The following is a 23,255-nucleotide window of genomic DNA, read 5'->3' as shown; positions in this document are numbered from 1 at the left end:
AGATCTCAAGAGAGAACAATATTTTTTTTAATCGTTGGGGTCACTCAATTAATTTTAAAAAGAATATTGTTGTTTAAATGGGGGTAGAGAGGGTGGATGATAACAACTCTCAATTTTTTTGTTAGTTTGAGGTGAATATAAGTTAGTATCTATTTGAAAGACTCTTAGTCATTTCACAATAAACGTTTATACACCCTTATATACGTCATGCTCGTACTCAAGACCTCAAGAGATAATAATATTCATTTAACCATTTAAGTTAACAATAATATGCTAAGAGTCTCATAGATAAGATATATCAGTGGTTAAAAGGAGTGTTGTCCTCATTTAATACTACTTTAGATGTATATTATCAATAATTAAAAAATTTAAAACATATATTATCTTATAATTATTTTATATTATTTAAAAAAGTAACGATATAATATCCTGACGAATGCCTATTTTAGTGCGAAACATATAAAATAGAGACCCATCAACTAAAATTGAGATACAAAAGGTAGGAACAAAGGAAATGTTTCAAGGAAATATTAATCAATTTCCCATCGTAAAAAGCTTAGAAGAAAATCATTAAATCATCCTTGATGAATGGCCAAAATTTCTTAAAGAAGTTTATTTAATTAGTTGAATAAAATTAATTAAAAAATCGTCAGATTACTAACTATGAAAAAGAAAAGTGATGTAAAATTTAAAAAAAATAATTAAAAAATATCATATTAGCATCGTTGTTAAAAAAATTACCGATAAATGACCAAAATAAAAACAAAACATATTTTAGGTATGATTTTAAAAAGAAAATAGGCGAGTGACCAAATAAAAATGTGAGAATAGATGGGTGACCAACTTAGATTCTGTTTTAGTAACTCAACTATTATTTTTTTTAAAAAATAATCCATAACGTTATATTTTGATCATGTTTTAATCATTTTCTGTTAAAAAATTAATAGTGATATTGATGTGATAATTTTTAAAAACATTTTTTAATATTGATATGACATTACCTTATGATAACACGTCAATATCACCGTTAATTTTTTAACGGTTGGTGACCAAAACAAAATTAAAATATAATGTTATGTATGATTTAAAAAAAAATAATTGACTGAAATAGAAACTAGTAATAGGTTAGATGATCAAATAAGTACTTTACTCTAATAATTAAGGTAATTATCAAATAATTTATACTAAATTTAATTAATTTGTCTTTTTGAAGTAAGAAAAAACAGAAATCTCAACTGCTCGCCTCTCGTCTCCAGCTACCAGTCGATAATTTCTTCCCGTTTTTATCATATATATATAGCTTTTAATTTCCTAATACAGAAATCTCAACTGCTCGTCTCTCCTCCCTCGTCTCCAGCTACCAGTCAATAATTTCTTCCCGTTTTTATCATATATATATATATATATATATATAGCTTTTAATTTCCTAATAAATTAATCGAATTTCTCTAGATTTTGGATTCTTAGCTTGAAGGAGAGTTATAGAGATGTCGTGTTTGGCTTCTTGCTGTGCTGCAGCCACATGCGGCCTTTGCTCAACGGTGGCCTCCGGGATCTCAAAGAAATCAGCTAGGCTTGCTTATTGTGGCCTCTTCGGGCTTTCCCTCATCGTTTCATGGATTCTTCGAGAAGTCGGTGCACCTCTTTTGGAGAAGTTGCCATGTAATTTTCCCTTTCTTCTTCCCTCTAGATTTACCCTATGTGTATTTTTTAATTTATTTAACTTCCTTTTGGGATTTAGGATTTGGTATGGCCTTAATTATTGAAAATAAACATGGGTTTAATTTATAGGGTTGTAAAAGCTGATATTGGAACCTTAACTTCTAAGTTCTTGAGAATTATGGTGTAAAGATTATAATATTTTTTCGTCCTGTTTGGCATTTGACTTTTTACCCATGTTTAAAGGGTATGGATTGTATCACCTCCTATCTCTCGCAAATCACACTTTTACTGTTACTCCTCCGATGATCAAAGTCTCCGGAATAATAAATCTTCGGAAGAATTCCTCCCTTAACTATAGTCTTAGGAAATTCACATCCTCCAGCCGATTATTTTCTACTAACATAACCTTTGGCAGACCCTAATGATCCGTCATAACAAAATCTACTGTCACAAGGTTATATACATTCGCTTTACCAATCTACGAGAAATCATCATGATCCTACTTCCTACACCAATAAGCCTCATACAAGACTGAGAAAGGGGACTATCTCTCCCTCGACCCGATTCTAATCATCATCCTTAGCTCATCACTCTTCCCCAAAACCACCAGTTGCGCTCTATGCTCAAATCAAAAGGGGTGAACCGCATACAGCCATCATCACCCTAATGTTACCATCAACATTATGCTATTACCAATCTAAGCCAATGTAAAACATGACTGTTTCCCAAAGTGTTAAGGATATGTGTGTTATATGATGGCAGAATAAAATGGGTGCTTTATTATTTGTATTCTGTACATTGGCTAAGCATTCTCTTGAACACATATTTTTTTGGTACATTCAATAATTACTTCATTGCTCCAAAAGATCACAACAAATCAATGCACTTCTCCTGGTCGCAATTTTCTGGTACATAACTACTTCTGGTGTCTTGTGTTGTACAATCAATACTTTCATTAATTCTCCTTCAAGCTAGGGGATGGCTGGTTAGGAAGGTCTAATCACAAGTATTCTGATGTTTTCTTGGCAGGGATAAACAGTTCTACTCACCCAAAAGCATGGTATCAAGAACAGGCAGTGCTTCGTGTCAGCTTGGGAAATTTCCTGTTTTTTGTCATACTAGCTCTAATAATGATTGGTGTGAAGGACCAAAATGACAGACGTGATTCATGGCATCATGGTGGATGGACTGCAAAGATGGTGATCTGGATTTTGCTTGTGATCCTAATGTTCTTCCTTCCCAATGTTATCATCACAGTCTATGGTTAGTTTTGCTCGAAGCTCAATCATTAGTATCTTCTCTAATCTGGAGGACTGTAAGTTCACATGGGTATGGAAACACTTTTTTAAAAACGGACTTTGTTCCCTATTTTCATACATTAAACAGCATTCTGCCAGGCAAGTATAGCTGACCCTTCCGAGACCCAACAATTTGGGAGCCTCATGCACTGGATTGCGTTGGACCTGTTTAATACATGCAACAATCTTGTTTTAAACTTTTGCTCTATGGAGCTACTTGAAAGAACATCTAGGTTTTCATGCTAACTGTTTCTCAGGCTTGCATAGGATTATTTTTTATAAGATCAAATCTGATTAACATAGCAAGATAAGTGAAAGGCAATTCTTCTTTTCGATGTTACATGAATTGTCAGTATGATAAAGTAGTCTATGAAGTAATTATCCAGAATATGTGTTTTTTAAAAGGCATAGTTAATCACCAAAAAATTAATTCAATAGGATTTATCAAGAGGTGCAAGTTCTTAAGTAAATTCCCAGCTTCTGAATGAAAGGGGCTATGTTTAAAAATATGCAACTAATATTGCAAATTTTGCTCTACTTTCAGGAACTTTATCAAAATTTGGTGCTGGTCTGTTTTTGTTGGTTCAAGTGATTATTTTACTTGACTTTACACACACGTGGAATGATGCCTGGGTTGAAAAAGATGAACAGAAATGGTTGGTTCAATTCCGTTAGTTCATTAATGCTCTCCATTGTTTCTCCTATTGTTTTAACCGTTAAATTTTGTTCCTTCAGGTATATTGCTTTACTTGTTGTATCAGTTTGTTGCTATCTCTCAGCATTTGTATTCTCTGGCATTTTGTTTATATGGTTCAACCCTTCTGGTCATGACTGCGGCCTGAACGTCTTCTTTATTGTCATGACAATGGTTCTGGCATTTTCTTTTGGAATTATAGCTCTGCATCCTGCGGTAAGGATACACTTGTTTTCTATTTGTTTCTTTTTGATCATCAACTGACCTGCTGCAAAGATTGAGTTGCATAAGCCAAATATATATATATATATATATATGTCCTTTATTCTATTTTTGGAATTGGCAGTAAAGTTTGAATTACAAAAGCGAGGGGTTTCGGGGATTGTAGACATTTCATGTACTTTTTGTAAAAGAGATCGAATCTGCCTCTCATTTATTTTTCTCCTGCTCTGTGGCGTGGTCCCTATGGAATAAGTTTCTGAATTTTTGGAAAGTTAGTTCGGTTCTACATGATAATGCTCAAAGTTTTTTACTAGCTTGGGATGATTTGGTGCCTTATTCTTCTATTTGGTCCTTTATTCCAGGAGTTGTTCTTTGGACTATTTGGAAATTCAGAAATGCAATTGTGTTTGAAGGGGGGTTGTTAGATCAGATTGATCTATTTTTTATGGCTAGATTTAGGCTAGCTTCTTGGTTCTTAGCTAAGTTCAAGGATGTATCTATTTCTTAGGACTCTCTCATTACTGATCCCTCTATTGGAGATTTCTGCTCTTCTTCCAGAAATTCGATTCTTAATATTGTGCCTTAGGTTCCTCCTCCAAAGGGTTATCTAAAATTGACTGTGGATGCAGCTGTGAGTGGAGATTGGCGAAAAAGTGGAATAGGTGGTTTATTAAGAGATGGGGTTGGTGCGATGATGTGTTCTTTCCAAGAGGCTTCTGGACCAGGTCCTCCTACTTTGATGGAGCTTAAAGCCATTAAGGAGGGTTTAATTTTCTTTGATTCTCTTCTTCAGCGGTTTAAGAATCGTTGGATTGTTGAAACTGATAGTAAACTAGCAGTGGATTGGGTTAAGAATTTAGATAGATGTCCTGTTGTTTATGTAGATTTAGTGAAGGATATTGCTGCTACGTTAAGAGAAATGGAGGGTGTTATCAGATGGGTTGATAGAACAACTAATATTGAGGCTGATAGCTTAACTAAGGCTGGTATTGGTTAGTTTTATTGTTTTGTTTAGGATGTTTGTTTGAGTGTTTCGGGTTGTTCTTTGTAAGGGGGTTTGGCTGTTTTTTAACATTATGTTACTTTTCTGTTATCAATATATTTTTGAGATACTCTTTTCCTCCTTCAGCTGATTAAGGAGCACCTATTGGTGTGCCTTTAATCATGAAGGGGTTTTTTTAACGAGGTCTCCACTTCTTATCAAAATATATATGTTTTTCAAGTCGTTTAAGGAGTTACTGTTAAATGGCACAAAAATTGGACAATATATCTGGTTAGCACCTTAGGCCATCTGCTAGTTTACCTAGTGTTTGAAGCTGTATAATATATTCACTAGGAGCTCTAATTTTCTTGATAAAACTAACACGACCCAGATATCTCGACTCTCAATGCCCGTTCATTGTGTGCATTCCAATACTCCATAGGCAATGTACACCGCAAATAGGAAAGCACATGGCATGTTCCTTGGTAAATTGCATCTGCATGCAAGACATGAAACAATGTGTTAAGTCTAACCTTGGGTTTTTGCAGGCTTGTAGTATCTCGTGGTATTGGTTTAATGAAAATATTTTGGATTTTTGCTACTGAATGTAATTGAAATTATAAATCTTACACAGGTGAATGGCAGCCTTTTGCCTGCTTCTGTGATATCAGTTTACTGTGCTTATGTGTGCTACACGGGTCTCTCCAGTGAACCTAGAGATTATGTATGCAATGGTCTCCATTATAAATCCTCAGCAGTTTCTACAAGTACTCTTATTCTTGGGATGCTCACAACAGTTCTCTCAGTTATCTATTCTGCTCTCCGTGCTGGATCCTCGACAACATTTTTATCACCACCATCTTCCCCAAGAGCAGGTAGTCATATAATGCAAATTTTATCACTTTATTAAGTTCTCAGAAACCACAAAAATTGAACATGTTTATAGTAGAGGATTATATTTTTGTTACAGGATTCACTTCTATTAACCATTATATTTTTTCTACTTCTTGGAGGCTTGGATGAAATTTATGATACGCAAAAGTAGAGGGGAGGATAAGGCTGAACTGCTATGTAGTCTGGAAAGGGATATTTTCATTGCCCATTGTAGATGATGAATGAGGCTAGATTCCCCCCTTTTGGAAATGAATTAAACAATGTCCCTGCAGCCTCTCGATGATACACTCTGAAGGAAATGTATATCTTTTCCTCCTTATGCTGGTCGATGTATAATCATTGATTAATATTCAATTACAAAGGGGGTTTTTAATGAGGCCCCACTTTTGTTCCAAAAAAAATTGACTGCCGTTTGAGAAGCTTCTGCATTTCAAAACCCCCTTAAAATGTCCTCAGAATTAGTGTTCTTTCTAGTTGGGAGAATAGCTTTCATTCATTTGGAAAGTTAGAAACCACTTTAGTTAAGAGATCTGATGTTTTCTTTTGGCTTACCAAGTGATTAAAACCTTGTGCCTTGTGGTTCAGGTACAGCAAAACCACTTTTAGAAGGGGACGACGTGGAAGAAGGGAAGGAGAAGGAGAAGGAGAAGGAAGCTCCACCGGTTAGCTATTCGTATTCATTCTTCCACCTGATATTTGCCTTGGCAAGCATGTACTCTGCCATGCTTCTTTCCGGATGGACCAGCTCATCCGAGAGCTCGGATCTCATAGACGTTGGCTGGACATCAGTCTGGGTTCGAATCTGCACCGAGTGGGTCACTGCTGGACTCTATGTTTGGACCCTCGTGGCACCTTTGATTCTCCCTGACCGCGAGTTCTAGTAGTTTTCGTCTCAGCAGCATGCCTAGCAATTCAAAAAGCCATTAGCATCTGAATAGTTGAGTAAATAGGTATATAAAGCTACTCATCTCTTGGAACTATCAATGTTCTTCCTTTACTTTTGTTGGAAACCCATGGTTGTAGATAGTGAAGCCAGGTTTGTTTGCTGTATCCTGCATATAAAATCAGCATAATGAATGTATAAAGACAAAATCGTTATTTTGCTCCCATCGGTTTGGAACAACAACAAAAAATCAGAACTTGATTCATTTATGCAACTAAACTTAAAAGTGGAACATTCGACAAGACTTAGATTTGAATCCCAACATCTGCAATCCATTCCCCTAATTCGAACTACGCCCTCCCTTATATTGGAAAAAAAACGATCAGGCTTTCATTACAAAACCAACTATCGTGTGTTAATGAAATACTAGTGTTCAAAAGTGGGGGATAAGGTTAGGAGTCAGAGTGTTCAATTATGAGTTCAGCAGCAGCACCCATTGTTCCAACCCCCCCAATGCCAAGCAAGGCCAAAGCAAGCTCCTCTTCATCCCATTGTCTCAGCCCCTTACTTGACCTGCTTAGCACATCTACATCCACATCTAGGACCCAATTCGGGGTGCAACCGACAATTAGGCTCACGAAACCCGACACATAGGCATGCCACGTGGCTCCATCGCTACCGAGCAATATCTTTCAGTCAAGTGCACTTGCGAGGAACTCCATGTGTGACCCGAGGATTTTAGGTCGCCGCCTTGATGCTGATGAAGAAGAATCGACTCCCCAAGCAAAAGCACCACAAAGCACCGTGAAATATGCGAGTGCGTATCCCCCAAGCATTGCCACAAGCCCTGATCCTTGCTCTTGGTCGGACCTATGCACAGATATAAACCAAGAGGGAAGAGTTTCCTTTATCAATGAATGAACCAGACCATGGCCACCGGATAACCATACTAAAGAAGCAGCTAGGGCGGCTGAGAGTTTCACTCTATTCATTGCTGCAGCAAGAGAAACCTGCCCGTATTTCATTCCGTTCTTGCTTGTCTTCAGCTAGCATATTATTTAATTCGTACCTCTAATTTCAGTTGCATTTGATTGTATGTAGAAAGCTTGCAGACAAGGTTGCAGCAGCCGGGTTCTATGTGGTGGTTCCTGACTTCTTTTATGGAGAACCCTTTATCAGTGATAACCCTGATAGACCTTTACCTGCTTGGCTAAAGGATCATCCACCGGTTAGTGCCCTTTCTTTTTAACCTACAAAAGTACCCAATGCTGAAATGATGCATCTGTTTTGAAGTTTTAAGCTCTCATGCATGCATTTAATTGCTTGTTTAGGCTAAGGGTTTCGAGGATGCAAAGCTAATAATTGCTGCTTTGAGAAGTAAAGGGATTTCATCTATCAGAGCAGCTGGGTTCTGTTGGGGTGGTGAGTTTTCATTTTTTGCTCCATATTTTAAGTGGTTTCATAGCAGATATTTGACTATGTTGATACGAGCACGTTGAAAAGTCAAAAAACAACGTATTTTAATTTTTATTTAATTTGACTTTGACTCGATCTTCATCCCTGATATTAAGTCTTTTGATTACCTCAGCTAAAGTTGTGGTTGAACTGTAGAAGGTTGCCCTTATCCAAGCAGCCGTACTGTTACATCCCACAGCTGTGACCGTGGATGATATCAGGGGTAAACTTTTTTTACATGATCAGAAACTGGTTTGGACTGTCTCTCTGTGCATATTCTGTTTATGTTTTTGCATTAGGGTTCATTGGTAATGGTACTATCCCAAAATGAAATGTTAGTATTCACAGAAAATAAATTAAAGTTTGATAGTGAAAGAATCACTATTTTAGAAGTAAAATCATTTTGACTGGTGTAATACTCGAAATGAACATTGTCTCTTAAGATTAACATAACCATTAAGAATTTTATACACTCAATATCTAAAGTGATGCGACGGTATTACTCTTTTCAGGTGATCTTTGAGAAAAATAGAGAACGAAAGAAAAAAAATCTTTTCGATAATTATGTTTTAGATTGATGTAAAATGAACACATATACAGGCAATAAATACAAGAGTTCTTCATTTTTGCACTTATATCTACTTAAACTCGGATTTCATTTATAAGTGATGTCACTTAATGAGTTCAAAATTTCTGCTATAAATTAAGGATGAAAACACATATTCACCACTAACCCCGAGTCACAAACGCTCAATAAAGAAGGAAAAAAGTGATAGTATATATCGTCATTTTCTTTTCCTTTCCCATGTAGGAATTGAATTCTTTAGCATTTCTAGCACAGTTTATTAAATGAACTCCATTTTCGGGAGGTCTTGCTATTGTTACCCGACCATTTTGCAAAGCATTTTATTATTTATATATGCAAATTACTTTTGCAGGTGTGAAGGTGCCGATTGCGATATTGGGAGCTGAGGTTGACCATTTGTCCCCACCAGAACTTGTAAAACAGTTTGAAGAGATCTTAAAAGGGAGCGAGATCGATAGTTTTGTGAAGATATTTCCTAAATGTGTTCATGGATGGACCGGTTCACCAGATACGTCGAGTGAGGAAAAATTATCCGATCATGACCGAGTTAATGCGTATAGTCTAAAATTCCGTAGAATAAGAATGAATTTTAATGCATTGTGCCTTACTTTAGAAAAGCTTGAATAGATTTGGTGTCTATGCTATACCATGTAGCCAATGCATTGAAATTTCTGTTATGTGGTTCGACATATAGGCCTAGTGCCAAACGACATATGGGCCTAGTACCAAACTCCCCTATCAGCAGCACATGAAAAAATAAAATATCACTTTAAAAGGTACATGAAGTAATATCTTGATGTTATAATTTAGTTATACGTTTTGAACTTAATTTTATATGAAAAAATAACAAAAATATAAAATCAAATCAGATTAAAATCTATTACCTTACACATTAGTCATTGCTTACGTATAGTGCATAATTTGATCATGACATAAAATATTGGTGGTGCAATTATGGAGCCGATGGCATGACTTAATAGTCATACCCTCCAAATTATTTGACATCATCAATCATGAGCTATTCATATTATATAAATTATTTATTTGGATTCATTGGTTCGTCGTCAAATCATGTGATAGATTTTTGTCCCCATCGAACAGATCATGTCAAATAATGTAAACTTAAACACCGAAATCCAAAGTACCCTGTTCATCGCCTTCTTCTAGCAACTTGTAGAAAAATACAATCCTCTCTCCGCTGTTCCCTCATAAACCTCGTCCCCACGGGCGCACTATAGCACGTAGCCGTACTCTGCGTCTATGCCTCACTTTTAGAATCAAATCTATTTAAAAAATAAGACTAATATAAGATGTTATAACATGACGATACTTAATTCAACACTTTTTTTTCTTCAAAAAATCTAAATTTTCAATTGAAAATAATTTTTTTTTCAGAAAGATTAGTTTACATATTTTCACAATTGATATGGGCTCTAGAGTTATTTATGTCAATTTATTATTATTTTTGAAATAGTCTAAGATATATCTGTTTAGAATATTTCTTAGTTATTGATAACATACATATATCTGTTCTATTCTCTTTAATCATTGAGATCACTTAATAAATTCTATTATAATAAAATTTTAAATTGATTTAAATTATAAAATCTATTTTGACTCAAATGAGAGTGCAAAATAATATGATTTGATTAACTCGAAATGTTTATTCTTTATAATCTTTAAATCAAATCATTTTTTTCACTCAATTTATTTTTAAATAATATTAGATTATTAAATTTCACACCCCCTATATATTGTACTAATTACATACTAATTAAACTAATTCATTTTCTCATATTTTAACTACCAATTAAACCTCTATGGAATTATGAGTGACAATAGTGACATAAAAGTTATATTATTAATTAATCAGATTATATCATTAATTAGTTAGATTACACCATGTGAGTAAATATTTTAAAGTATATAAAATGTATTTTATATTATAAAATTAAAAGTTTAAAAATTAACAAAATCCAAAAAGAATGGGAAAAATTAACGAGAGGAAAAGTTGACTTCTCCTTATAGCACTCACCGACGACGGCTCTCTTTTTGTCCTTTTCCATATCTCATCCCCTCTCTTTAAATATAGACTGTTCGGCAATAATTTGTTAGATTTGGATCGATAACTATTGAAAACAAAAATCAATCGCGACGATGTTCTCGGCGGCGTTGCTCTTCCTTTTGCTGATACACGGCGCCCACTGCGTCGTCCCCGAGGTCTGTCGCATTTCGATTGCTCTTTTATTTGCTTTTCTTTTCATTTCTTTGTGTTTTTTCCCCATTGATTTGCCTTGTTTTATTTGATGATTTGGCTTTGGTTCCGTAGTCTCTCTGATATTGTTTGTTTGTTTTTAAATAGAATCATAGGTAAATGGGACTAAAATGTACGATAGAATCAAAGTTTAGGTAAAAGTAGAAGAATGACAGTCTGACCTTAGAATTACTGTCAATCAATAACGTGGGATCCACTGAGTACCAGTGTGTAGCAGATGCAGCTAAAGTCTCTTTGAATATTTTTTAGACTTGGGCTTCGAATCTTGAGACAGTGAATATAACAAGTTGAATTGTGAAATTCGTCTTAACTATGGATCCATGCATTATCGGAATCTGGATTAATACTGTAGGAGCCATTATTCATCCTCCTCAATGAAGGTTTATAAATGGATGCTCGCTTGTTTGTTTATCTGATTAAAAAATTGAAATTTTACTGATAACATTGTTAACATGCTATCATTAAATTTGAATACGTGACATTCTAATATTCAAAGGTCTGATTTAAAAATTAAAGTCCAATTGACAATGCATTTCAAATTTAATGAATGTTAATTAATAATATTATCAATTGGACTTTGATTGTTAAATTATACAAGTCAAGTGATAAAATTATTGGAATTAAAAGCATATGGACTAAATTTGAAAATTTTCAAGAGTACAGGAATTGAAGAAAAATTAGACCTTCGCTCATTTTTTATACTCTGTTTCTATTTGTTTAGATAGATGGAGGGAGGAAGATGGCGTTAAGTCCTCATTGTGTTTCAAACCCACCAACATTAGACCCTGCAAGTGGAGCTGGTCATGTCGAGAAACTTGCTGACTTCAACACTTATGTCTCTGGCTCTCTTGAGTCCAAGCTTGCTGTTCTTCTTGCATCTGATGTTTACGGTATTTATCCATAAGTTCTTCACATTTCTTTTGTTTATCTATCTGCTTCAGTCTTTAATGTGAGTTTTTGTGTTATTTTCTGTTTGGGTTTTGTGTCAAATTGATGAGGAACAGTCTGTTTAGGAATTGAATAGCTTCAAGGGTTGGTTATATATATATATATATATGGAAAGGAGGGAGGGGGGAAAGAAGTTTCTTTACTTTTCACCCATTTTTTGCACTTCTTTTTCTTCATTATTTTTTATTTGTTTGCACTTTGCACTCTGTTTTTCTACATATCATATCTTGGTTTTGTACTTTGTTTACCATACATTTACTTCAATTGATCCTTGTTTCTGCAACTGCTTATCTCTGTTCCATGAAGTATTAATAGCGGTTGCCATCAGGATCATATTAATCATCACCATCGTTTTGATCATCTGCTAATTTCACTGTTCTTCTCTTGTCTCTGTAGGATATGAGACTCCAAATTTGAGGTAAGAGTGATTCTGCCAGTGAAACTGAATTTTGCCAATGTTTTACTTTAGTTTTCCCTAGCGTGTCAATCTTGTCAAAGCATATCCAAACGTGTTTTGGCCATGTTTCTCACTTGTTAAATTTATTTTATTTTGTTTTCTATGAGTTCTGGAATGTTCGATACATGTTCCATTGTGTTGGACGTCTGTTCTACACTGGTAGGCACCCCTGCATGGAGTGTTCGTGCTTCATAGTCCATCAATGTGGCCATACTCCATGGAAAATATACGATTTATGTTGCTTTTTTTTCAATAACTTTATGGTCTGACCATTTTTATATCTAGATGTTTTCTCCTATTATTCTTGGCGTAAAACACAAAAGTAATATATGATTGCAACATTTTGAAAATGGAAGTCAGATTCTGACAATTACAATCTAGCTAATTAATACTTGGCATGCCTGGCTCTAACTGTTTTTTTTCATAGTTGAATTATTTGTTCGAGATTGTGATATAATGGGTTAGTCTGTTATAGGATGGTTGTGTGAAGCCAATTTACTCACATGGTTTGTTCTATCTAGCATCTTGAGTTGAACTGTACCAGCTTCTGGGACCTAATTTGAGTTCCTTTTGATTGAATAGAAAAATCGCAGACAAGGTCGCAGCAGCTGGATTCTATGCGGTGGTTCCTGACTTCTTTTATGGAGAACCCTTTAATCCTAATAGAACTGATAGACCTAAAGATGCTTGGCTAAAGGATCATTCACCGGTTAGTGGCCTTTTTTACCTACAAAAGTATCCAATACTGAATGATGCATCACTTTTGAAGTTCTATGTCTTTATGCATCTAATTGCTTGTTTAGGAAAAAGGCTTTAAGGATGCAAAACTAATGGTTCAAGCTTTGAAAAGTAAAGGTGTTTCGAAAATTGGAGCTGCTGGATTCTGTTGGGGTGGTGAGTCTTCATAGCAGATATCATCTTTTTCATTTAGTTCTGCAACCAGTTTATTACTAGAAGTCTAATACCGAGTCTTTTGATTACCTCAGCTAAAGCTGTGATTGAACTAGCAAAGATTGCCGATGTCCAAGCAGCTGTGATCTTACATCCTTCATTTGTGACTGTGGATGATATCAAGGGTAAGATTCAGGGTTTATATATATCAGCTATGATTTGTTTGACTTTGCAATTGCTAACGTGGATGAGTGATCTTTGTAGCTTTTTAGGTTCTAGGACAATGTTTCACTGAAAATCGAACACATCAAGCTAAATGCACTTTTTCTTCCTTTCTGTGATTATACATATGAACTTGTATAGTAAAAAGTTGCATTTGATTGTGTGAATTTTCGCAGGTGTGAAGGTGCCCCTTGCAATATTGTCAGCTGAACTAGACAAGAAATACCCTCCTGAACTTTTAAAACAGTTCGATGAGATCTTACAATTGAATAAGGTGTGTTGTTTCGTACCATATTTTTGTTAATCGATGAGATTCTTGTTTGCACCATTAGGTTGCCTATCCTATTCTTATTTTTGCCAGGCTTCTATTGAGACGGTGTTAAAACTCGCATAATGCTAATCTTTTGTTTTTCCATTCATGACATCAATATTCGAATACAAAATCTTGCTTAAGGGATTCAAGCGTCTCATCCCACTATATCAACTTTTGATTTTATGATGACTTATATTCCATAATTAGACTCTTCACCTTACAATCTACATTTTCAGAACGGATATTTTGTATCCAAAGCGAAACAGCTCTTTCCTGAATGACGAATTATGTTGTCTATGGAACATGTACTCCCTTTTTCTTTGTTACAAAACATTGTCTTCCCCTTGCAGGTGGATAGATTTGTGAAGATGTTTCCTAAATGTTCCCATGGATGGACTCTCCGATACAATGTCAGTGATCCGGCAGCGGTGTCGCGGGCCGACGAAGCTCATCAAGATATGCTGAATTGGTTCACCAAGCACATTAAGTGAGAAACTTGTGTGATAATGACGGAGTTCATGTTTCTGATCTAGAATTATGTTTACGTTGTAGTCTTGTTTCCGTAGAATAAGTGCGAGTTCTAATGCATCGTGACGGAATACTATTCTTATCGTAGCGATCCTTGACGACAGGGAGTCGGGTTTTTCTTTTATTACAAGTAATAAAGTTGAAATTGAGATATACGTGAAACCCTTCTCAGCAGAACTGGAATTATCTTAATGAACAATTTATTGTAGCGCCCGTGGAGGGGCTTAAACAATGAAGAACCGAACAAGCATACCTTTTAACTGTTGCACAAGAAAATGAGTAGCGGTATTAACTAGGATGGATATGGGACTTGGACGTTATAGGTTTTGAGTTTTGACTTAATCCAATTTATATGATCGAGTTTTGTCTTTTAAAAATTGAGTTCTGGTTTGAGTGGGTCGGATTTAAGACAATGGTATGTCGGATTTTAAGACAATGATAATTAAGTTTAAATTAGAATAAGATTTAAGATAAAAATATTTGACTCGATTGAAAATAGTTTTCTCTCTCTCTATATATATATATTTAAAATTTTATTCTCAATTTACCATTTTTACTCGTTCTCTTTTTACATATTCTCTTTATCTATCTACTCTAAAAAATTTAAATCAGAATTATCATAATCAGTGGCAACAATTATCGTTGTCGGTTGCTGTTTAATTTCAAAACTTTTTAATAATTTCTTTTAAGCCTTTTAATTTTGAACATGATGTGTGTTTCATAAGAAAATATTTTGATGTGTATGAATCTAAGTTAAAACAATTCATTTTCTTTATTTTTGATCTTATCCTTCATTGTTTAATCAAATTTAAATAGAATTATATATTTTTCACATCGGATAGAGTTTATTTACCATTAAGATCATTAAAATCAATTTTTAATCATAAAAAATCATCATATCGAAAATATATGTATGTTTTATTTTCTCTCAGCTATTCTCTATTTTTGGGCATTTTATTAATTTTATTAATTTTATTAATTTTTTTATTTTTAAGTTTTCTTTTTTACATATATTTTATAATTTTACTTTTGATTAGAGTTTTGAAGGTCGATGTTGGATCAGATAAGATCATAACATATATTTATTTATGAGTATTAGGTCAAATTCGGGGTAGTGAGGCACTTTTAAAATCAAATCAAGTCATATATCATATATGAAAGTATGAGATTCTCGAGTTGGGGTTGGGACATCCAAAACTCGATCTTACTCGACATATGCTCATATATATATATATATGGGTTATGATCCACTCACAAATGTAAAGCTCTTTAGTTATATACAAATTTAAGACCGTTAGATGAGTGGAAATAAATGGCTGAGATTGACTTTTTATTTTTTTCAAGTGAATATATTCTCATTTCCTGCTGTCAATCTCAGTTATTCATTTTCACTCATCCAACGATCTTAAATATGTGTAAAACTAAAAGAGTTTTACATTATATAATAGGATCCTATCCATATATATAGAGAGAGAGGGGTCACGAGCCACTTACACTTAGTGTAAAACTTTTAGTTTTATACATTTTTAGGATCGTTAGATTAACTCTTTATTTTTTTTCCGTCACTATATAATTGGATCATGCCCATATATATATATATATATATATATATATATTTCAAAACTCAGATGTAACGAGAAATATTGAAAATTTCAGTGACATTCAAATGCACGCATAAACTTAAATCCTTCTGATGCTAGAATTGTCTTGAAAAACAAAAGCAATAATTCCAGCTTTCCTCTCCAACTGTATTCATTTTCATCTCAGTGATAATAAAGATACTGTAAAGCTTTGTTAATTCTTACGGAGTTAAAAAGGGGACAAAGTTGTAGGTTTGGACCACTTGCTGACAGTTAAAATACCAAGTGAAACAACTATTACCATCTCATAGTTTCCTAACTCACATATATAACAGTGACAAGCTGTGATCTAACCGATGACAGAATTGAAAAACCAAGATTATTAAAATTATATGATTCAAATCTCCTTTGATTAAATTTACAGCTTCGAAATATAATTCACATTTCAATATTTGAGATGTGATTCTATTAAATTTGTATATAATTAGATTTATGCAATTAGGGATAAATCGCGCAGTCGCAATTTTTTTTTTGTATTTTTTATATTAATAAAAAAATTCATTATTTTTTTATGATTGTTTTCGTATAATTTTTTACGTAGAATCTTAGTATCTGCTTTTTATTATGTGATCATTATACTTATCATTATTGTATAATACAAATAAATAAAATAGAATGTTAAAATAAAAATATAAATTTATCATTGGATTAAATAAAAACTTTATAACTTAAAAAAGGCTAAAAAAAAACTTTATATTTTTAAGAGGTACTTAGATTAATGTCCTTGCACCAAACGAAGAATTCATTAGAGGTATACACTGGTCGCAACACAAAGGAATTTGGCAGCAATTGGATGACACAACATAAGACTACCTTAAAGTTTGCTCTTCTTTTTAACCTACCTCTCTGTTGTGGTGTCAAGTTCAATAAAATTTCCTTTCTCGAGATCGTGACACCAATGTCTCCTTCGTTTTCATTTACTACATGCCGCCATTATTACCCTCAACTGTCCCCCATTATTTCTTTTGTTTATCGACTCGCTATATATGTGAAGCAAACTCCATGCAAAGCTTGCCAGCTAAACTCAAGTAAGAAAAGACAGGGAGAGAGAGACCAGATAGAGATGGGTTGTTTTTGTGCTTTGTCTTTTGCTCTTGTTTTGCTAACTGTGCATGCATGTCATGCACGTAATGTGCCGAAGGAACATGCAATGCAAGCCAATGCACACACGGAAGATTCGGCCAAGGGTAATGGCGTTGATGACAAGAAGAATGTTGTTTACGGTGGAGTTGGTGGGTTTGCTGGGATGGGGGGCGCTGCTGGGGTGGCCGGGGGTCTCGGTGGGATTGGAAAAGTTGGTGGCGTTGGTGGTGCAGTTGGAATAGGTGGTTACAAATGCATAGGCGGATTAGGCGGTTTGGGCGGCGGAGTTGGTGGTTTAGGTGGTTTAGGCGGGGTTGGTGGTTTAGGTGGTGGAACTGATGGCGGGGTTGGCGGTTTAGGAAGCGGAACTGGCGGAGGAGTTGGGGGTCTAGGTGGTTTAGGCGGTGGAACTGGAGGTGGAGTTGGGGGTCTAGGTGCTGGTGGTTGTCCTGGAACAGGCGGTGGTTGTCCAGGAATAGGTGGTTTAAGTAAAGCAGCAGGTGTAGATGGACATGGACATGGTGGTTCAACGAGCAGTAGCATTAAGCCATCTCCTTAATAATTTGCATGCTTGCTTAGAAGAATGTTTTAAGTGTAATGTCTAAATTTCATTACTTTCTGTTTCCTTGATTTTCAGGCATCTAGTTTAGGTCCTGTCTGTGGTGTTGCTTTCAGTTGTTGATATCGTTTATCTCAACTCTTTTTCCCCTTAAAAACGGTGCTGTTGTTGAACACAACACCAGTGCATGTCACTGCTACCTGTTGCAACGTTAGATCTTTGTTGAGTTCGAGTTCCGAAAATAAAAGATTGTTTTAAAAAAAAGGTAAATTAAATAATGAATGTTTAGAATGAGCCAATGATTCATATATGCACAATGGTGTTACTATATTGTATATTGTATTTGACTGAATAAATGAACTAAGTCTCAATATGATGCTTTCTTAGTGGAAATATGTACATGGGAAAATAATAAGGAAGATCTGTAGCCAAAAAAACCATCTCAGTCATCGGATTTCTCACATTCATGCGAAGGAGACACCGTGGAGTTGTCTTCGTGCCCCCTGGATTCCGAAAGCATCACCACGACTTCGCGCATAGATGGCCTATCGACAGGAGACAGGCTAGTGCATCTTAAAGCAATTTTCAAGACGGTAATCATGTGATCGACAACGCTTTTATCGTCAAGGTTTAAGCGGTTGTCGAGTATCCCGGCATCAAACGAGTGGTCGCGGACGTAATGTCTCACCCGTGTGTTAAGATCGCCTCCTTGATCCAATGGCTGTACAGGAGTCTTTCCCGTTAGCAACTCCAGTAGAACAACCCCATAGCTATAGATGTCACATTTTTCGGTTACCTTCATAGTGTATGCATATTCTGTGACATAAACCACAGGTATTGTCAATAATTTAAAACATCTCCACATATGGTCTCAACTGTTTATAGAGACCTGTTTATACTCGAAGGTCAAAGAACTTACCCGGGGCAATGTAGCCGTATGATCCTGCGATTGCCGACATGGACTTAGATTGGGGCATGTCGATCACTTTCGCCAAACCAAAATCACCGACATGAGCTTCGAATTTTTCGTCAAGCAAGATGTTATTGGACTTGATATCGCGGTGAACGATCTTCGGTTTGCAGTCATGATGTAGATAAGAAAGACCTTCGGCAGCTCCTAGGGCGATCATGAACCTAGTTGACCATTCTAAGCTACATGAGGTACCATGAAGCATTTCACCCAAGCTACCTTTTTCCATGTACTCGTAAAGAAGCAGATTGGAACCTTGGTGATAACAAAAACCGTAAAGCTTCACGATATTCCGATGCCGAATCTTTCCCAGCGTTAGAATCTCAGCCCGAAAACTGTCCTCGATGGTATTCCCCTCGGCATTCGATGCGAGCCTTTTAACAGCAATCGTTTGTCCGGAATTCATAACAGCTTTATAAACTGTTCCACAAGCTCCACTTCCAATGATATAACTCTCATCAAAGTTGTTTGTCGCCTCGATTAGATCTTGAAAAGTAAACCCTTCCTTGGGATGGAAGTAAACATCTGAAACCGGAGATGGTGATATCTCTTTTTCTGGCGACGATGCAACAATTTCAGGTGGACGTCTGATTTGGTATATAAGAATTACAATCAGAACAAGAGAAATACCACCTACAACACCCGAAATTACCGTTATCATTCTTCCCCGTGTATCGTTATTCATGGGTGGCGTTGAAGGAGAAGACGGATCGGCATTGCAATCTTGAAGAGGCCTACCACAAAGCCCTTTATTTTCAATAAAGCTACTTGCAGGCATGTTCTGAAACAGAGGGATAGCAGGTAAAGCTCCAGTTAAATTATTGTATGAGAAGTTGCATCCCAATAAACTCGAAAGGCTGTCGAATGTGCTCGGAATTACACCGCTCAAATTATTGTTATTGAGCAGGAGAAATTCCAGTAAGTTAAGATTACCGAGCTCCGGTGGTATATTTCCGGTAAGGTGGTTATTGCTGAGATTCATTGCAATCTGCAAGCTTGAAAGAGAACCCAACTCTGGCGGTATCTTGCCAGAAAACAAGTTGCCACCCATCTGCAGCTCAGTCAAATGTGAGAGGTTCCCCAAAGCTGCAGGTATATTTCCGGAGAACTTATTTTCTGAAAGTTTCAGAATCTCGAGCTGAGTAAGGATTCCGAGCTCATTCGGTAAAGTATCTTCAAAGCTGTTATGGCTGAGATCGAGTCGTTGAAGCATTTTGCAGTCAACTATCTCCCGAGGAATCCTTCCAGAAAGCAAATTGGATGAGACATTAAAAGTCACAAGTTGAGTCAAATTACCTATTTCCTTAGGCAGCTCGGAACTAAATTGATTAGCTGCAATGTGAAGCCTTTGAAGCTTTCCACAGTTTCCGATCTCCGAAGGAAGTGGTCCAGTTAAGTTGTTCTGGCCCAATTCGATAGCCGAAAGATTCACCAAATTGCATAATTCAGAAGGAAAGGTACTATTGAGCCGGTTTCCGAACAGACGAAGTTGCACTAATGTCTTGCAGTTCTTAATCCCAGTTGGGATATCTCCATGCAGATTATTAGCTCCTAGGTTTAATAAAATAAGGTTAGAACGTTGACAAAGATAAAGCGGTATTCTTCCGGTCAGATGGTTGTCTGAAAAATCAACCACCCAAAGTGGGCTGTATACTCCAAGCAGCTGAGGAATGGTACCGGTAAGAAAATTGTCAAAAAGCTGCAACTGACTCATTTGAGTCAAATATTGGAAACCATAAGGAATGGGACCTGTGAGGTAATTGATCGAAAGGTCGAGCTTCGTCAAGTTCTTCAAGCTACTAAGCTCATTTGGTATGACACCGGTAAGCTGATTCTCGAATAGGTGCAATAAGTGTAGACCCTTTATCTTCCCGAACTCCGTAGGGATCTCACCGGACAAATAATTCTCCGAGAAATCAACTTCGGTTGCAAGAGATAAATTCCCTATCTCTCTTGGAATGCTTCCATTAAAGTCATTTCTGTAAAGGTACAACCTTTTCAGAAACTTAAGATTCCCAATCTCCGCCGGTATCTGCCCCACAAGACCATTCGAATACAATGCAAGTGTCTGAAGGCTTGTACAGTTTCCGAGCTCCTTCGGAATAGACCCTGATAACTGATTCTCCCATAAAATCAAATCAGTCATGCTTCCGAGCATTCCAAGTTCCGTAGGTAGCTCTCCTCCAATACTATTTTGGGCAAGACCAAGCATTTGTAAGCTTTGACATCCACTTATTTCAGCAGGGATGCTACCGGAAAATGCATTCTGCCCCGCTCGGAATATTCTCAACTTCGTCAGATTCCCGATAGAGCGAGGCAATGGCCCGGTCAAGTTATTTGTATATGCAACGAACTCATCAAGGGAGGACAAATTCCCAAACTCCTCTGGAAGGGAACCGGAGATTTCGTTATTGCATGTATTCAAACTTGTCAAATAAGAAAGCCTGCCAACTTCACCGGGAATCGGACCACTGAAATGATTATTGTTTAAATACAGATATACAAGAGATGAACAATTGCCGATCTCCTTGGGAATATTTCCACTGAACCTATTGTACGACAGATCAAGATATCTCATATGGGTCAAACCACCAATCCTCGGGCTCAGGGTTCCGGAAAGGTTCATTGAACTCAAATCAACAGACGAAACCACTGGATTATGATACGAAGAACAACTGACACCTATCCATTGGCAAGGTGTCTCATCGGAGGATTTCCAGCTCCAAAGATGGTTGTACTCGTCACGAAAACTGTTCTTGAACTCGAGCAGCAATTGGCCCTCGGAATTTAGCCCGTCTGCTATAGTAATCAGTAGAGCTGAAAGCAGTATAAACAACCAAAAACCAAATTCCGAAAGTCTACTTGCATTGGAATTCTTCAACCCTTCAGTCAATGCCATAATCTGTATCCTGCAAAACAGCAATTTCTGTAATTACAACCACAAAGAACAACATACACATTCAGAAAGATATATAAGAACACGAGAAAACGACATAACGCTAAGCGACATGCCAAATACAGAATTCCAATGCTCAAGACCCCTGATTGACAAGGATTCAAAAGAGAAAATGAAAATTTTTTAGATAAAAAGAAAAACGAAAAGGGTGGGAATATGAAACATAAAGAAGTATAGCTCCAGTAAATTAATCCCACCATACCTATTAATCGAACTACAAGAAATTAAAAGCAGCAACTCCACAAATTTCACGGCAACTCCCTGATAAACACAAAGTTAAAGCCACTTAATCGTATTTCGACCAAAGAGAAATATCGAATTTCGACAGAAAACTAACTAAATGTAGAAGGCACAAAACAAGACCATATAGAATTAAAATCCCATCCTTTACCTAATTTCTTCCAAATCTGATAGAATTCAAATCTACAAGCACAAAGTCCATACATGTAACCTATCATAAGCACACACAAAACACCAAACATTATTAAGAGTGGTAGAGCAAAAACAGAGATTTAACACAGTTCTGCAACATTGCAATACTGACTTTTCAATTGTTTTTGGCACAAAAATGTTTTAAATTTAACTTTGAATATTCATTCATCGGTCAAAAGCATAATTTTTCTGGGAATATAATATCTAGAACAGAAAAGTAAAGAATCCATCCAATGAAAAGATTAGTATATTCCCCTTCATTATCGAAAAAAAAAACTTTAAACTAATTTGAAATCTGATTTTCAATAGAAGATCAGAATAGCTAACTGTACAAAACAGGAAGCAAAATATGAAACCTTTCATGGGAGATTGGATTTGTTTTCTCATCAACATCAAGCTTTAACAAAAACCCAGAATCCAGAACTATTACAGAACTATGGGTGAGACCCAGTAAAGCATTTAACAAAAAAGAAAGCAAAAAGTTCAAGCTTTTGCAACTTACTTTATTTCTATAAAAGAGCCAAGTAAACCATCTTTGCTTCTACTTGTTTCGTATCCGAATTTGGCAGCAATGTTTCACCATAAAGCAGCCAAAAAAATAATTAAAAAATTGGAATAAAAAAATTAAAAAAGCTTGGAGTTAATTGAGTCAAGTTTTTAAGGAAAGCAAGAAGATTTTCTCGAGAAAATTTGGTTTTACAGGAATTGATTGGGACAGCTTTGATCTTACAAGTTAGCAGATAGCTACTGCAATAAATATATACATATATATATAAATTATATATGGTAGTAAACGATATACGAAATTTCAGTCCAGGCAAGCAAATTTCAGTTTTGCTTTTTGTATATCAATGTCTTAATTAGTTTTTTATTCGGTAATTGGTTTAAACTATAAATTTTAAAAATATGTAAATATATGATTTATTTTAATCGATTGTTACAAATAAATTATTTTTTTAATTATAACTAAACCATTTAATTTTTTTATTATAATAATTAAATTACTAAAATTATTAATTATTATTATCATATCACTCCAATTATAATTTTAAGATGGTGACATAATATAACTTAGATATAAATTTGGTTTAAATAAAAAAGTAAAAAAACTAACAAAATCGCTTAGTGGTTGGGCACTAGATATGCATATACAAGAAGTCCAAGGCTTGAACTTGATTCCCACTTCGGTCATTTAAGGAACACAAATTAAAAAAAATGACATGTGCCACATATCAAATGATTTCGTAATTAAGAAATTATTATTATTTTTCAACGTCATGTGTTTAAGGGCCACACATGTAAGAA

The 23,255-nt window shown here is 35.5% G+C and overlaps 4 protein-coding genes and 2 pseudogenes across 6 annotated transcripts; 4 read left to right on the top strand and 2 right to left on the bottom strand.

Moving 5' to 3' along the window:
* Window positions 1-1,388: 1,388 nt before the first annotated feature.
* Window positions 1,389-6,856, top strand: LOC120218233 (serine incorporator 3-like). 3 transcript variants are annotated; one of them, XM_039215211.1, is made up of 6 exons: window positions 1,389-1,662; window positions 2,692-2,925; window positions 3,505-3,616; window positions 3,696-3,870; window positions 5,493-5,733; window positions 5,904-5,992. In XM_039215211.1, the coding sequence occupies exons 1-6, from the start codon at window positions 1,488-1,490 to the stop codon at window positions 5,975-5,977; spliced, it is 1,011 nt and encodes a 336-aa protein (XP_039071142.1). In that variant the 5' UTR covers window positions 1,389-1,487; the 3' UTR covers window positions 5,978-5,992. The 3 variants fall into 3 exon arrangements, with proteins under 3 accessions (XP_039071142.1, XP_039071141.1, XP_039071140.1); XM_039215210.1 differs by having other exon boundaries at window positions 5,901-5,992; XM_039215209.1 differs by lacking the exon at window positions 5,904-5,992 and adding an exon at window positions 6,338-6,856 and having other exon boundaries at window positions 1,390-1,662.
* Window positions 6,857-6,995: 139 nt separating this feature from the next.
* LOC120218076 lies at window positions 6,996-7,681 on the bottom strand (annotated as a pseudogene).
* Window positions 7,682-7,731: 50 nt separating this feature from the next.
* LOC120218075 lies at window positions 7,732-9,303 on the top strand (annotated as a pseudogene).
* A 1,486-nt stretch (window positions 9,304-10,789) lies between these two features.
* On the top strand, window positions 10,790-14,413 carry LOC120218235 (endo-1,3;1,4-beta-D-glucanase-like). The gene is made up of 8 exons (XM_039215215.1): window positions 10,790-10,896; window positions 11,673-11,841; window positions 12,296-12,317; window positions 12,939-13,065; window positions 13,160-13,250; window positions 13,343-13,432; window positions 13,646-13,743; window positions 14,133-14,413. Exons 1-8 carry the CDS (start codon window positions 10,834-10,836, stop codon window positions 14,271-14,273), a joined length of 801 nt encoding a protein of 266 aa, XP_039071146.1. The 5' UTR covers window positions 10,790-10,833; the 3' UTR covers window positions 14,274-14,413.
* Window positions 14,414-17,013: 2,600 nt separating this feature from the next.
* LOC120218074 (glycine-rich cell wall structural protein-like) lies at window positions 17,014-17,592 on the top strand. The gene has a single exon (XM_039215059.1). The coding sequence runs from the start codon at window positions 17,014-17,016 to the stop codon at window positions 17,590-17,592; it is 579 nt and encodes a 192-aa protein (XP_039070990.1).
* A 284-nt stretch (window positions 17,593-17,876) lies between these two features.
* LOC120218229 (probable leucine-rich repeat receptor-like protein kinase At5g63930) lies at window positions 17,877-21,779 on the bottom strand. Its single transcript, XM_039215201.1, has 3 exons — window positions 21,721-21,779; window positions 18,512-21,471; window positions 17,877-18,408 (listed from the first exon to the last, which is right to left on the bottom strand). The coding sequence occupies exons 2-3, from the start codon at window positions 21,459-21,461 to the stop codon at window positions 18,035-18,037; spliced, it is 3,324 nt and encodes a 1,107-aa protein (XP_039071132.1). The 5' UTR covers window positions 21,462-21,471; window positions 21,721-21,779; the 3' UTR covers window positions 17,877-18,034.
* Window positions 21,780-23,255: the final 1,476 nt, after the last annotated feature.

The sequence above is a fragment of the Hibiscus syriacus genome, unplaced genomic scaffold (genome assembly GCF_006381635.1).
Source record: "Hibiscus syriacus cultivar Baekdansim isolate YM2019G1 unplaced genomic scaffold, ASM638163v2 tig00110195_pilon, whole genome shotgun sequence".
NCBI lineage: Eukaryota > Viridiplantae > Streptophyta > Magnoliopsida > Malvales > Malvaceae > Hibiscus > Hibiscus syriacus.
Note: the sequence above shows the minus strand (reverse complement) of the source record. Positions and strands in the feature narration are given on the sequence as shown.

Bases quoted from the DNA above. Each gene is read 5' to 3' on its own strand.
- LOC120218233 (XM_039215209.1), top strand. From the start codon at position 1,488: ATGTCGTGTTTGGCTTCTTGCTGTGCTGCAGCCACATGCGGCCTTTGC. The intron at 3,617-3,695 runs GTTGGTTCAATT...TTGTTCCTTCAG, and splicing joins GAAAAAGATGAACAGAAATG to GTATATTGCTTTACTTGTTG. The intron at 3,871-5,492 runs GTAAGGATACAC...AATCTTACACAG, and splicing joins TTATAGCTCTGCATCCTGCG to GTGAATGGCAGCCTTTTGCC.
- LOC120218235 (XM_039215215.1), top strand. From the start codon at position 10,834: ATGTTCTCGGCGGCGTTGCTCTTCCTTTTGCTGATACACGGCGCCCAC. The intron at 13,066-13,159 runs GTTAGTGGCCTT...TTGCTTGTTTAG, and splicing joins GGCTAAAGGATCATTCACCG to GAAAAAGGCTTTAAGGATGC. The intron at 13,433-13,645 runs GTAAGATTCAGG...GAATTTTCGCAG, and splicing joins GACTGTGGATGATATCAAGG to GTGTGAAGGTGCCCCTTGCA.
- LOC120218074 (XM_039215059.1), top strand. From the start codon at position 17,014: ATGGGTTGTTTTTGTGCTTTGTCTTTTGCTCTTGTTTTGCTAACTGTG.
- LOC120218229 (XM_039215201.1), bottom strand. From the start codon at position 21,461: ATGGCATTGACTGAAGGGTTGAAGAATTCCAATGCAAGTAGACTTTCG. The intron at 18,409-18,511 runs GTAAGTTCTTTG...TTTATGTCACAG, and splicing joins ATACGGCTACATTGCCCCGG to AATATGCATACACTATGAAG.